At 31.8% G+C, this 15,917-nt stretch overlaps 1 protein-coding gene across 1 annotated transcript in view; it reads left to right on the top strand.

The window, feature by feature from the left end:
- LOC126891865 (choline transporter-like protein 1) overlaps positions 1-15,917 on the top strand; it is a 224,822-nt gene that overhangs the window by 105,327 nt on the left and 103,578 nt on the right. The window contains exon 3 of the mRNA XM_050661191.1: positions 6,918-7,046. Coding sequence (XP_050517148.1) covers positions 6,918-7,046 — 129 coding nt within the window. The remainder of the gene's footprint in view (positions 1-6,917; positions 7,047-15,917) is intronic.

Below are 15,917 nucleotides of genomic sequence, written 5' to 3'. Positions count from 1 at the left end.
CATTTACAATTACTGCAGGATCGCAATCATTTACAATTACTGCAGGTCATAATTCATAATACCTCCGCTACTGATCGGTCATAAAAAATAACACTATTTGTAATAAACAAAAATGTATCTAATATGCCGACAAATTGAATTTGAGGGTATTATAATACGATATTTTTATCGACCACAGCTTTACGTAACATGAATATTTTCTAATAATGTGTTTTGTAAAGGCATAACTTTAATTATTAATTTCGTATAGCCGCTTATTTAGTCTACCAAAAGTTATCAGAATTTAATGACAAAGATAACGCAGTTTTCACTCGGGGTGTTGACTATGCTAATATTTTTATTTATCATAATAAATTGTACTTAGGTACCATCCGTATTCATTTCAGATACTTCCATCTCGCAAACAAAAACACGTAAAAATAAACATCTGGCGGTGAGTCACGCGTCCCACGGCCCAAGAAAACTGTACGCCGATGGCAAACGTTCCCAAGCTTGACCTGCGAACGAATGAACTGATAGTAGGATGCGCAGAACTGTCTACGCAGTTCGCCGGCGCAGGTTGTGTCTGCTGGCACCTCATCGGAATCCACGTTGCAGCTGAAAAGTGACATCTTATTGCAGTTGAGACCCGCCATAGACGGGCAGCTGGAAGCAGTCGGTGTCGACATCTTGAAGCTCTTAAGTTGCGGTCGACTTCTACTGCAACTTTGCAGCTTCAAGTTCCCATGTATGAAGGCGCTTAGACGTTTAACCTAGCCACCACAGCCTGTTAGATCTTCTGGTTTTACTACTTGCGTATTATTTGCCATCTTCACATACTTAGTTTTACTAGTATAACGTGTATCCCATTCTTTTGCTGCTGCTTCCAATGCCGTTAACGATTGGACCACATCTGCCTGTCGTCTTGCTATGATATCGATGTCATCAGCAATGACTTGCATCGGAAAACGATTTCCGAAGTGGAAATCGAAAAGTCAAATAAATTGAATTTCAAACTTAAATTGTGGCTTATTCCCAAATAAAATAATAAATTGCATAAGATGCCACAAGAAAATAGCTTCAGAACAATATCAATGTACCTAAATGTGGGTAAATTTTGTATAATTATTGTAAATATTCATATAGTCGAGGAAATGAAGCATTTTGGCTCGAAATTTTTTCGTCCAGCATGGATTTACTTAAAATTTTCACAGAAGGTAAGGAATAGTCCAAGGATCATTTTCTATATTATCATACCGCTGTACGCTAAAACCTTGGGGGTGGGTGCCACCCCATCTCGGGGGTGGGAATTTTTTATTAAATTTTAACCATGTAAATAGATGTAAAAAGTAATTCTAAGAAAAATTTTTTTTAATTTTCTTCGTAAAACTACTATTTTTCGAGTTACTCGCGCTTGAAAGTAACAGTTTTTTGACGAAAAAATCGACTCCTTTAGAGGGTTTTTTGAGAATACCTCGAAAAATATGCATTTAATCAAAAAAACTGTAGATATCAAAATTGTATCTTTTAGTAACACAAATCAAATTCTTTTTCTATAATATCTTTATATAATAATATTCAAAGCCAAATCCCGGGAAAACTTCGAATAACCTTTTTTTAAGTATACAATTAGATCTTTCAAAAAAAAAATAATAAAAAGTTTCTAGCATGAAAATTTAGCGACTTATGATCAAAAAAAGGTCGGTACCTGCTCCTTTTTACGAAAAAATCAGTGAAAACAACCCCCTAACTACCCTCCTAATTAAAAATTAATCTTAACCTTTTTGTAATTCCTTGTATATTTGTAATACCAACACATCCAAGAAGTTTAACCTTATTCAAAGGCCTAATTTTAGAAAAATTGGAGTTTAAAGAAAAATTGATTTTTTTGCAATTTTGTGTTTTTCACCTTATACTTCAAAATATCTCCGAAAATGCTGGAGATACGAAAAAAATAACACACTACTAAATTGCAGCTTTTTTATTAACTAAAATTCACTTGTACATAGATTTTCATTACAGTAAACAGTTAGCGAGATATGGCTGTTTAAAACCTCTATTTATGAGCAAACACCCCCTTATTCGAGCCCTTTAAACCCACCCCAATTAAAAACTAAGGGATCTTACGGAATTTAGTTTACACAGTCTTACAACTCTTAAAAAATCCTACAAAATCATTTTTGAAAAAACTTTTTATCGCCAAAAATGAAGGAGCTATGTTTATCAAACAATTTTTTTTTCGAAAAATTCGAATAGTCCTCTTATGGAGCGTTTTCAATGTATGTATAATACCACAGAACCGGTTCGTATAATGGAAGATAACTAGAAAACTATTTGTATTTGTGCATATTTGTAAATTCGTATTTTTGTGTAAATAAATGTTTTTGTAATTCTTTAATTCTACTTTTTTTCTAGAATGTTATTAAGGGTGGTTTTTAAGGGTGGAACTATTATGATATTATATCCTAAAACAAAACAATCATTATTTAACCAATCAAAACCAAATTTTACCCATATTAAAGTTTACAGTGTTTTTATATAATTTTTGACAATAAGGGGTAGTTTACACCCCTAAAAATAATCAACGCCCTTGTGCATGATATAGAATATAAAGTACAGGGTAAGATCCTAATCCTAAATTTTTATGTAAATCGATGCAAGCCGAAATTATTCTTTTAGGATAAGTGAATTTTTTATATATAGCTCCAACAAGGGTGGTTTTAAGGGTTGAAATATTATCGCAGTATATCTTAAAGCATAAAACAATCATTATGTAACTAATAAGAACCACATGTTGACAATATTAAAGTTTAAAATGTTATTTTACAATTTTTTACAATTAGGGGTAGTTTTTTCCCTTAAAAAACCAAAAGCGTACAATGGCTTAATATAGAAAATGAACTAGAGGGTGAAATGAGCCTAATCCCAAATTTTTGTACAAATCGATGCTGGACGAAAAAATTGCGAGATTTTGCCATTTTTTCAGTTTCATTCTTCGACTAATAAATTGCCAAGATGTTTTGAATTTGCAAGCTGCGATTTATTTTGTTTAACTGGTTGCCTAACCTACGATACAGTAGCTAAAAATAATATCATTGTTTTTTTCAAATACAGATTTGGTAAACAAATATCAGCATTACCTTGACTAAAAACAATTATATTTGTTAAGTTTATCTGTAATTTATCGGGTTGATAAAAAATACGAAAACCGTATACATATTCATTATAGTTGTTATTTAACCGAATTACAGATTTTCTATTTAGTGCAACTGTAACTAAAATGAGTGCCTTGAGTGAGGAAACTATGCCGGTAAATAAGATTTAGTCTATTAACGCATTTTTTGAAAACTATTGAATTTTTATTATCATTATATAATCCATAAGGAATTTGGATCCGATTTTTTTGGCGGTACAACTCTTCCCGAGTCTTTTTGTATCGTTTACTACTGCTTTCACACTTGTCGATATTGTGCTACTATTTTACATTGTATACGTGTTGTTTAATATACCCTTAACTTATTTTTTCTTCTTCTCTTAACTCTTTCAAGGGCAGAAATGCTATAGCAAATTTTACCTCATTTGGACAAATTAGAGAAAATCAATGTAAGAGCGATATGAAATATGTAGTTACCACTGCCCATTTCAGTGAATTTTTTGTGGTGCATTTTGGGTACCGTCGCCCCTGAAAGAGTTAAATGATGGTGGGCGTTCTCCTAAACATTTCACATTATTTATCTTCTTCGTAGTAATTTATAATTTAATAATAAACTATTTTTAATGGGAAAATGAGCCACAATTTTACCAAAAAATGATTTTATTAACGTTTCGAAGCCCAAATCGGGTTTCGTTTTCAAAATACCCGATTTGGGCTTCGAAACGTTAATAAAATCATTTTTTGGTAAAATTGTGGCTCATTTCCTATTAAAAATAGTTTATTATAAAAATGCCACAAGGAAGTAGCTTCAGAACAAAATTATAATTTAATTATAAGAATAAGACCAATTTAGGTACATATTCCTCCAGGATGAAATTATCGATATAACTTTAAGCATCAAGGTTACTGTAAATAACAATTTGCAATTCGAGTCAAGCATGCTCATGGCTTGGTTTACATTCGTCCTTCATTCCTCATTGTTCTTTGCATTTTCAACGAAAACTTTTCGTTCATAAATTAGCAATGTCTGTTCGTTCGTGCGTCGCCGCTCCTGCAATACCTAGAGCCGATTTACCGATGGATTCATAATATGTAGTTTTGTCTTCTGAATCCAAATCTGAAAACGGCATTTCAATATCTCTAACCATCTTCGAGATAACCGACCTTAAAGTCTAAAATGTGACGTCACAATCTTTTTATTTTCTGCCGACACACTAAACGTCAACTGAAATCGTTGCTAGTTAGTAGGCTGGTTTTAATCTGAATTTGTTAAGCAAAGCATAGGTTATTTACATTTGTGTTTGACACTTCGTGAATGTCAAACTAAATTTTAAATTAGGTATTAATAAAATATAAATGACATTTGGTAGTGAATTTAATTATTATATAAAATAAATAAGATGTTTAAAAATACAATTTGAGTACCTATATTTTGAAAGCAATAATTTATTGACAACTTTAAAAAGGTTTGTAGGAGTACACGGCCTCCCCTTTAATGGTAGTACCTAATGATAAATGGACTGTTCCATTTCCAACTATTGTTGACGATTCAAAACACTTTACTTCACTTCATCAGTGAAAAGTATCTTTATTTATTTCACAATACATATTGAAAATTGTTATTATGAAATCTTGTTTGGAATAAAAAAATTATGTTCTGATATATGCAATTGCATAGATGGAAAAAATATTTGAAGATTTTTCTCAAATTATGGATACCAACATTATTTTCATTTATAACTCCTTTATTTTTAATTTGACGAAGAAAAGTTATTCATAAAAAGCTTTTCATGGTCTAAGATTTATGATGCAACCGTCATGTCAAATTTTATTAATTTTGTACGAGGTATATAAAAAATATGAATTTCGATCAAGAGTAAAGTAAAATACCTTTATAGTTCACAACATTTAAATTAGAATGATATACCTAATTATACATTAAAACATAATTTTTAATTCTAAACAACTTTTCATAATAGCAATGTTCCATATTATGAATTTAAATACGTAAATAAACAAAGTTTTCGTTATGATAATTCTCGCATTTTCAGCTTGATCTTTCTAATTTCTTATATTGAGCTACTCAAGTCGTTATTAACTTCATTCTGGTGTTAGGCCTTCCTTTTCTCTTTTTACTACCTATTAATTGTAGCGCTTAACAATTTGTTGGCATTCTAACTTGGGTTATTCTTTGGGCATGTCCTAACATAGTCTTTATGCTCTTACTACTGCAACTATCTTAGGCTCCTTATATAATTCTTTTAACTCTTTGCTTGTTCTTCGTGCCATCGTATCCACTCATTGTTTAGTTATGGATGGAATTCAGCTTCATTAGGTACTAAGAAGAAGTCTAGAGATCGATAAAAATCAAAGGTCTTGGGCTCACACTAAAGAAAAAAAAATAATTACCTCCCTCAAGACATTCGACAGTCGGACTCAACATGAATAACTGAATAAACGAAGTCTCATGAGGGAGGTAATAATTTTTTTAAGTGTCGGCCCAAGGTCTATCATATCTACAAAACTTTAAATTCTCATAAAAATTGTTCCGGTTAAATCGTTTGATGTAATAAAGCACGTCGATGTACTTGAACCGTTAAAATAATGCCAATTCTATTATCAGTATGCAAAAGTAATCTACAAAATAGCAAGCAATACCTACTATTAACTTGGCAATCAAAGGAACCGATATGATCGAATTTTTTTAGTTTTCTTGGAATAATTGTTAAACTTTTTAATGACAAACGTTCTATTTTTACATTGTAAGTCACATTGATGAGTGAGCGGCCGTGGAGTAACGGCATATTCGCTGGCCTCATACGCCAGTGCACGTGGGTTCGAGCCCTGCCAAAGACAAACCATTTTCATTTCCAATAGCCGTCTCACCGTGCCTCGGAGAGCACGTAAAGCCGTCGGTCCCCTGGGCTAGTGTACATCGGAACTAGTTACTTGAAACAGGGTTAAAGATGTACATGGCGCCGGAACTGTCCGAAAGGATCTCCCCGGAAAAAATGCCCTACGATATTATTATTATTATTAGTCACATTGATTATCTTAGCCATTCGTTATATAGTCATCCAGAATCAAAGGAACTTAAAATCAAATTCAAATATGACTACACACTGTTGTGACTGCATCTTGTCCTCAAGATAAGATGAGAACCAAACGTCTAAGTGTTGATTATGACAGATTCGGATTAATTAAGCATCTACAGTTCGATGTTGTTAATTTTATAAACACTTATTTTACAATTTGTGTTAATTTTAAAAAACTGGCCACTTTGCTATGTGATGTATGTACGATAATTTGTGGTGAAAGCGAAATATGTAATTTTACGTAGCGCGAGATGTGATTGTCCCAACTCGGAATGAGAGAGTGTCTTGTTACTGCTAAGAAACGGCAATTTATAGGAACTCTTAACAAGTCGAAATTAACAATATACATATTGCCTTGTAGTTTGTAAATTCAAAGCAATAAAATGTTTTTTTATGATTGACTATTGAAACCTTTTAGTAAAAATAGAACAATAAAAATACCGGCGTATGATTCGAATAATGTCGAAAACGTAAACTAACAGCGATTATAGTCCATATGTTTCTCTCTGAGAGAAATAAAGCCCTTGTATTTTTTTCATACTAAAAGAAACAAGATTAACCCAATGAAGTTTTCCATCTTAAGTTTCTAAAAGCCATTATCAAAAATACCGAGTATTCTTTGTTATAAACATTTATAGTTACCACATTTACTATTTCGAAATACTAAATTATTATTTTTTTTGTTTCAGTTGGCTGTGTTCAAGAAACTGCCGACGAATACTCTCTTGGACAACATCGAAATTCCAGAAAGGCCTGAAAATCGGACACCCACCGATCGAAAATTTATTATTGTCTTTGCAGTCGCGATAATAATTCTGGTAAGTATTTTCCAAAAATAATACAATGCTCCACGAAATTAGCCGAAAATGTTTTGATGATCTATCCAGGGGTGGCCAAAATCCTCAATATAATATAATCAGAGCAATTAAATATTATTTAAAAAGTGTAAAAAATGTATTAAATTTTTCTCTCAGTGTTTGGATTTCACGAATTGTTTGAATCTCAGTGTTTCACGAAAGTGAAATAAAATGAAAAATGAATAACCATTTTAACCATACCAAACCATAACCAAATAAAATGGTTCACATCGTTGTTTCAAATATGCAAATAATTCTACAAGCAGCCTTTACTATTTCAGGAGACTTCGATTCTTTATCATCCTTCCATCTTTGTCAGGGACAGCCTACTGATCTTTTAACGTCTGGGCTATCAAAAACACTGTTTTACCACTCTGCATTCCTCTGATTTTACCACATGACTTGCCCATCCTATCCGGTTAGCTTTTATATGTCCGACGATGTTTCCAGTGCCCCACACAGTCACCAATTCAGCTGTAGCACCTTCTCCACTCTCATGTCAATTCATCTCTTTAGGGTCAAATATCATTCTGACAACTTTCATGTTTCACTTCAATATGTAATAATTGGGCGAATCAATAATTGGTATGCACAATCTTAATTTACCGAAACATTGGCTTTAACATTGGCCGAAACATTTAAAACATTGCGAAAAATCGATGGTAAGACGTTGTGGGATAGAGCTAGAAATGCAGATATACGAAGGAGATGCAAGGTGGACAACATTAATAACTGGGTGAAAAGCAGAAGAGTAGAATGGAACGACCACATAAGCCGAATGACAACAAATAGAGTAGTAAGGACGGCGAGAGACGTTTCCCCAATAGCAAGACGATCAGTGGGAAGACCACGAAAAAGATGGAATGACAACTTACTGGAGGCACATTGAAAAACAGACAGAGTAATGTCTATATAAAGAGAAGAAGAGAAGAATCTAATTTAAATTGTCCTTTTAGCAGCTTAGATCTTAATAATGATGATAGGGAGTATAATGCTCTATTCCACGCGGATATCTTTGTTGAGACCTTATGATCACCTTGATCATATTTTTGTAGATCAAAGAATATAAAATACCTGAATGGATCAGCGACTAATTGGTCGCAAAATTATATGTTAGTAAAAGTATGCAGTAGCTAGTAGAATAATTCAAATGTTTAGATTGAATTAGTTTATTGTTTGATTTGCATAAATAGAAAATGGTAATAGGCCTGGATCCCGCGTACCAAAAAAAAGTTTCTTAATGGCAAGCTGAAAATTTGTTAATAGCTTAACGATGTCTAGTCGGACAAACTTTGAAGTATGGATGGGAACACTGGAACAGGGGGAGTTTTAATTGTGGAACGTGTCTTTCTGTCAATTTTTTTTTCTTTTTTGCCTTTTAATTCGTCCAATTTTGAATATAGGCTTCCCCCAGTTTCCTCCATTCGCTTCTGTTTAGTGCCTTCTGTTTCCAGTATGTTCCTCCTATCCTTCTAAAGTCCCCATCTCATCTGGGGTGCCCTCTTGCCAGGGCCGCGTTTAGGTGCCGCCCTTCAAACAAGGTATTTTTTGCGAAAAAAAAAAAATTGCAGAAATTTTAATTTAAATAATAGGTACACTAAAAATGGATTTAAACTACGATGTTTATATACCTATAACAGAAAAAATCGTCACTCCAGTTCGATCACATCAGAGAATTCTTTTCAAATTTTTTTTTTCTTAACAAATTTGACAAATTGTTAACGCGTTCTTGCGTCATACTTGATGGGAAATTATTTTTAATAAGGTTTTCACCTCCGATTTCGTTAAACTTCCATCGATGTTCATGAAAATTGGTGAGTAGTTAGAGGATAGCTCAATGAACAAAGGTGGCATCATGCCAACTTGCGCTTTTACCGTGGTGGTGGATGCCACCCCTTCTCAGGGGTGAAAATTATTATTTTTTAAGTAATACCATAAATCGACAGAGAGACAATTCTAAACAAAATTTGTTATATAAAGTTATTAATATAAATCAATACTTTTTGAGTTATTAAAGATCAAAGATTTTATTTTTTCGTAAAAAATGCATGTTTTAAAGCTGTTTTTCACGTATAAAGTATAACTCAAAAACTATAAGCTTTTGTTATTATTACCAAAATTAAAGCTAATAAAAATCTGAAAACACTCCTCACTTAAATAACTAAACTAATGTTAATTCAAAGTTAGTTATGGGTAATTGAATGTATATTTTTTTCGATGAGTACGCAAATCTAAGTATTTAAGCTTAAATAACGGGAAAACGATGCATTTTATAAAATATACCTGTAAAATATAATGATCTCAACAATTTTGACCGGTTTAGAATTCATATTTTTGAAGAAAAAAAAAAGATGTAATTTAAAAAAATCAGAATTTTTAAAATCTTGGCAATTTTCATTTTATTTTGATAATAACGTAAAAATTTTCTGATTTTTTTTCTGATAGTTTCTGATTTTAAAATTTTTTGATAGTAACGTACATATTTTCAATGTACGTAAAAAGTGATATGTGTATAACCAAATTTTAGTTTTTTCTGTATCAAATATTTTAACTTTTTACTATTTCTGTAGGGCAGCGTTTCTCAACCTTTTACCCTTTGCGACCCAATTTTCCATAATTATTTTCACCGCGCCCCCCTCGTACAATAACAATATATCTATGCAATAATATTGTACCTTGATAGTCCATTAAAATGTTACATTTTTTAGGCCGTACCTTGCATTTCTTAGAGGAGTCAATTTTATTTCTTTAATGTGCAGGGGGATCAGTAAAAGCTTAAGTTCAAGTTTTTGGGGTCGCCATCTTGGAAATGGGGTGCAAAGGGGTTTCGCGCTATATCTCGTAAACTACCAACCTTACGAAAAATCTAATTAAACATAAAAGGTAGCAAAATAAATTTTCCACAATTTTGTTTCTATTACTTTTTATCGTCAAGTGACCAACAAAAATGATATAACCAAAAATATGTAAATTTTTTTAACAAGTTTCCTTTTGGATGTTATAACTTTTTTTCAGTTCATTTTAAAATAAAATAACATAGCAATTTTGTAGAGCGTTTTTCAGCGAATAATTTCCACTATAAAGTTGTTTAATTCTATTTATTTATATAGGTTTTACAGCGCTCCAAACTTGACCAGATTCTCGAATGCTCATAGGGATACAATAAAAACAAAAGTTAGGCTTACTTTTCTATCTATATATATTTTGATTCATACAATTTATTATGATTTTAACATTCCTATGCTATTATTAATCTGTTTTTGACCTTTCTTCCCACTATAAAACTTATAACTCTAGGCATATACATATAGAAAAGGCCCAAGAAGTTTCTTGAGGACAAATTCGCCGCTTCAGAAGAAGAATGACGCAACCACAAAATGCAAAATTCTTAAACAGAGCAAAAAAAAAACGATTTTTGATATCAAAATCATAAAGTATGATAAAAATTAGCCATTCACCACACCGTGGTCAGGATCTCGAGATATAAGCGTTTTTTGGGGTGTGCCGCTTGTATATGAAGTAACATAACTTTTTTCCTATTAAATATTTTGACTTAAAATTTTCCAAAAAACTTCTTCATGAACTATATTTTATTGCTATGTTGGTTAAAATTATAAACTAAAAAGTTTGTCACTCAACTTTTTTAAGTAAACATGAAACTAACGAAATATGATGACAAAATGTTAATAAACTAACAACTCCTTTTTTAATGTGTTTAAACATTTTGGACAAATTTCATTGTTATCTACATACTTCAAAGATGACACAGTAAAATTTTTAAAAGGAAATATTTACAGCGACCAAAGATACAGCGAGGTAAATTTGAAAAATCATCAAAATTGATTTTTGGCATTCTTGTATAAAAATCATTTTTTTAACATGTTCCACCACCTCTAGATAAAAATAAACTTCATATTCGGATTCAGCGACCTCGAAAACATAAAAATAGACCAAAATTGATCATTCACCTTAAATTTGGTTTTCGTGGTTGGCATAACGGTTAATGCCGCTCGTCTAGTATATAGATAGAAAAGCATTATTTTTCTACGAGAATTCGAGAATCTGGTCAAGTTTGGAGCGCTGTAAAACCTAGCTAATAAATAAAATTAAACAACTTTATAGTGAAAATTGTTTATTGAAAAATCCTCTACAAAATCGATATGATGTTATTTTATTGTGAAATCAACGTAAAAAAAGTTATAACCTCCAAAAGAAATTTCTTGCAAAATTTTCTCTTATTTTTGTTTATAACTTTTTTGTTGGTCACTTTACGATAAAAAGTAATAGATATAAAATTGTAGAAAATTTAATTTGCTTCATTTTATGTGAAATTAAATTTTCTGTAGGGTAGCTAGTTTACGAGATACAGCGCGAAAGCCCTTTGCACCTCTTTTTCCAAGATGGCGGCCGGGGGACAAGGGCCTCAACCCCAAAAACTTGAACTTAAGCTTCTACTGAACCCCCCTACACATTAAAAAAATAAAATTGACTCCTCTAAGAAATGCACACTAAATATAACATTGAGTGCGCTCTTTGTGATTATAACTCCTCATTAGTGTTCATGTGTATTTTATTTTTTATTTTGTCAGAATTTTGTTTCGCTTTGAGTTTAGTAAATTAGGTAATGTTGTTGGTGTGTATTTTTATATGCTCACGCCCCCCCCCCCCCCCCCATTACTAAAAGCGCGCCCCCTGGGGGGGCGCGCCCCACAGGTTGAGAATCACTGCTGTAGGGTAAAAAATAACCGAGATAGAAACGTTTAAAGCTTAAATTTTGCTGCGAGAACCATGTAACCGGGGCCATTCAACCTTTTATTTTTAAAAAGGTAAGGGGTTTAAAAGATTAAATTCAACGTGGTTTAATAGCCATTAAAATTAACTTTTAAATGGTTTTTAGACAAACCTCATATCGTAAAAATTAACGGAGTTATTAAAAAAACAATAACTTTTTTGGAAAAATTTTTAAAAGATAGATTTTGAAAAATATATGGTGCATAAACTTTAACGTTATCAACTTGTTCGAGGGCTCATTTTATAGATATTTCTAAGTACTTTGACGAAGGTTATTGTTATAAAATGTATCATTCTCCCGTTATTTAAGGTTAAATAGGTACTTAGATTTGTGTACTCGCCGAAAAAAATATACATTCAATTACCTATTATAACTCACTTTTAGTTAACACTAAAAGGGATTTCCAGTAAGGAGTTTATTTCATTTTTTATTAGCTTCAATTTTTGGTAATAGTAACTTTTTGGTAAAATCTTATAGTTTTTGAGTTATTTACGAAAATCGGCTAGAAACATGCATTTTTCTCACGAAAATTTCAAATCTTTAATAACTCAAAAAGTTTTGATTTATTTTAATAACTTTATGTAACAAATTTTGCTTAGAATTTGTCCCTCTATCTAATTTTTGGGATATTTTTAATAAAATAATTTTCACCCCCGAGAAAGGTGGTATCCACCCTCAGGGTAAAAGTGCAAGTTGACACCATGTCACCTTTGTTCCTTGAGATATCCTCTAACCACTCACCAATTTTCATGCAAATCGATGGAGGTTCAACGAAATCGGAAGTAATAGCTCATATCCACATTCAGTGACTGCACTAACTCTTCTTATGTCAATTAGTGATTTTATTGTGATGTTATCCAAATGACCCTTTAAGTGAATGCATTCATGTATGAATGATGTATCTTGGTCGTCTTTATTTTGTATCAGATTTTCAGCTTCTTAATAATTTCTTCATTGCTTAATTTTGGCAAATTTGTTAATATGTAACACGAAAACGTTGATAAATAAGTCGATAAGATTCCAGACGTCTATTCAGGTGTCTTATCAGAGTGTCGATTATAATATAGAATGTGTTGATTTTCATCTCATCACTAGCTGAAAAGTTTAGTTCATCATCGGCCTCCTCGTCAAATTGAATTTTTTTTTCTCTTTCTTATTTCTTTATATGTTTTATTTGAGCATACTTTTTTGGCTTAAAGTAAAGTAAAGTAAGTTTTGGTAAAGTAATTTGAAAGAGCTTCATACTCTTTATTGACAGAACCCAGATCTATAATTTTTATACACAAATATTTTTTGTACAGTATTCTTGCCGCCCTCTCTTCCCTCTCTTTGTATCGTAGCCTGGCTATATGTTGTCCTGCATCTTGGACTTTTGTTTTATTTCTTACCCAGTTGTTTTGCTTTTTGTCTTTTAATTTTATTCCTAACATTGTTCTCTCCATGGCTCTTTGTGTCTACATTATTTTGTCCATGTTTGCTTTGGTCAAGGTCCATGTTTGGCATGCATATATGAGAATTGGGAGTATGCACTGGTCAAACACTCTTGTTTTTAAGTATTATTGTTGTATTTTTTTATTCTTTAAGACCATTTTAATTTCCCAAATCCTGCCCAAGCTAATCTGACCATTCTTTTTATCTCGGTATTCGGTATGCGGTATTCCTTTTAAGGCTTTATAATATGTAAATTATAAAGCCTTAAATTATAAACCCCTTCAGATTCATAGAGAGCCATTTCTTTTTCTATAACGGACTCAAGTGTATTAGCTCGAAATGGTGACGGGCAAAGTACATTACATGCTGACGATATAGTTATCTCTAACTACTGTTGCTATGTAAGACCAAGATCAGAATACGATGACCGATGACGGAATCGAAATTTTTTCAGTCCCGCAAATCCCGCGGATCCCGCACCTGTAATCCCGCATCACGCGGGATTGGAAAATGACGCCAGATCCCGCAATACTGAGATCTCGGTATTCCGGGATTGGAAGCCCTAGTTCCCGTGCATCAAAGTTTGTCCGACTAGACACAGTTAAGCTATTAACAAATTTTCAGCTTGCTATTATATAATAGACTTTTTTAGTACGCGGGATCCCGGCCTATAAATAATGAGTTAAATTAAAAATAGTAGATAATAAGAAAATCATAATCATAAGTATACTAAATTTTCTTAAAATTAGATATTATGTACATGCGTTAGAACAAGAAATATCCGGCAATCCTGTATTGTTGGAGCCGCTGTTTTGGCAAATATGACTGGAAAACTGTTAATTTCTTCTTTATTAATTAATAATGGCAGGTATTTACAGATTTGATGCACTAAGCACTGAATGTAATACTATTAACTTTAATCAAAACTTACTTTGATTGGAAAATCGTAAGATTAACTTGCGTGCTTTGAGTTTGAAGCAAGAAACGCAATTTTGGTTTTTACATGTTTCTCGTTCAGAAGCTGGAGTAAGTCGTTTGTTTTAGGGAAGTTAAGGGAATAAAATTTTGGGTATAGAAAAACTGACAGGCGCAGAAGATACGATCTTATGTTATACAAATATGTATACCGGGTGGTTGATTAGTAGGGTAAAGCTCAATAGCTCCGCTATAGTAATAGATAGCAATATAACAAAAATTTTAGCCACCTTTGAGCTTCACATTAAAAAATTAGTTAGAATGTTACAGGGTGTTGATAACACAGTGGCAGACCAAATTTATGTTTTTTTAAATGGAACACCCTATATTTTATTTTAAATTCGAAATCCTGTTAACTTCTCCATCACAAAAATATAAAGGTTTGTTATGTTATACAGGGTATTTACAAAGTTATAACCAATTTTATATGAAAATCGTAACAAGTTCAACTCTCTGTATAAATAAAAATAAGCAAAACAACAATGGTTTATTAATGCCATATTTTTTAACGTATTGTCAAAATTTTCAAGAATGGTCGATATTGCTAATTTTCTTTATATCAAATACAGGGTGAGTCAAAACGCAAGTACATCATTTTCTTAGTAATTTTAAATGGAACACCTTGTATTTTATATCACTATTGAAAAGTACCATTACCGTACTTTAATTTTTAGATAACATTCCCTATGTCTAAATTTATTAGTTTTCGAGATATTTTCATTTTTCAATGGACCAGTGGCGTGGCCACCCAAATCACCAGAATTTAATAAACTGGACTGATTTTTTTGGGGTTACGTTAATAATGAAGTTTATAAAATACCTACAACAACAAGGGATAAGATGAAAAATAGAATACAAAGTGTATTTCGATGTGTTAATTTACAAATGCTTCGTAGAGTAAGTAGCTCATTCAATGATCGTGTTTAGGCGTACATAAATGTGTTAGGAGATAATTTTGAACAACTTATGTAATTAAATATTAAAAATATTTTATTAACAGTAGCTTCTAATTTTTTCAAACATGTTTTTTTTGCAAAATGTATTACTGATAAATTATGTTTCATTCGTTATTTGTTACATTGTTACATTTACATACAAAAGTAGTGTTGTTTAATTGTCTTCACAAAATATTGTATTTTGTGTTTGTGTTTTTTTGTAAAATTTATTTCTAATTTTCTTTGTTTATTTGTTGCATTTACATAAAAAGATAGTTTTTAATTGTTTCAAACATGTTGCATGTAGTGGTTGTGTTTTTGTTTGTAAAATATATTACCAATAAATTATTTTTATTTCTTTATTTGCTACAGTGTTCCATTGATTACCGGATTGATAATCGGTAATCTTCAATTGTCAATTCAGTCATGGCTTACTTAAAATTTAGATAAATTTAAACACCTAAAATAATTTGCTCTGAAAAATGAAAATATCTCGAAAACTAATAAATTTGGGCATAGGGAATGTTATACAGTCGAACCTGCTTATTGGAATAGCCTTCGTGCCAAGAAAAAGTATCCCTATAACAGGGATATTTCTATTCCTTAAACCCGGATATTCCTTTAACCGGTATTCTAATAAGCGGGTTCGACTGTATAAAAATTAAAGTACGTTAATGTTACTTTTCAATAATGATGTAA

This window comes from Diabrotica virgifera, chromosome 9 (assembly GCF_917563875.1).
Source record: "Diabrotica virgifera virgifera chromosome 9, PGI_DIABVI_V3a".
Classification (NCBI taxonomy): Eukaryota; Metazoa; Arthropoda; class Insecta; order Coleoptera; family Chrysomelidae; genus Diabrotica; species Diabrotica virgifera.
Note: the sequence above shows the minus strand (reverse complement) of the source record. Positions and strands in the feature narration are given on the sequence as shown.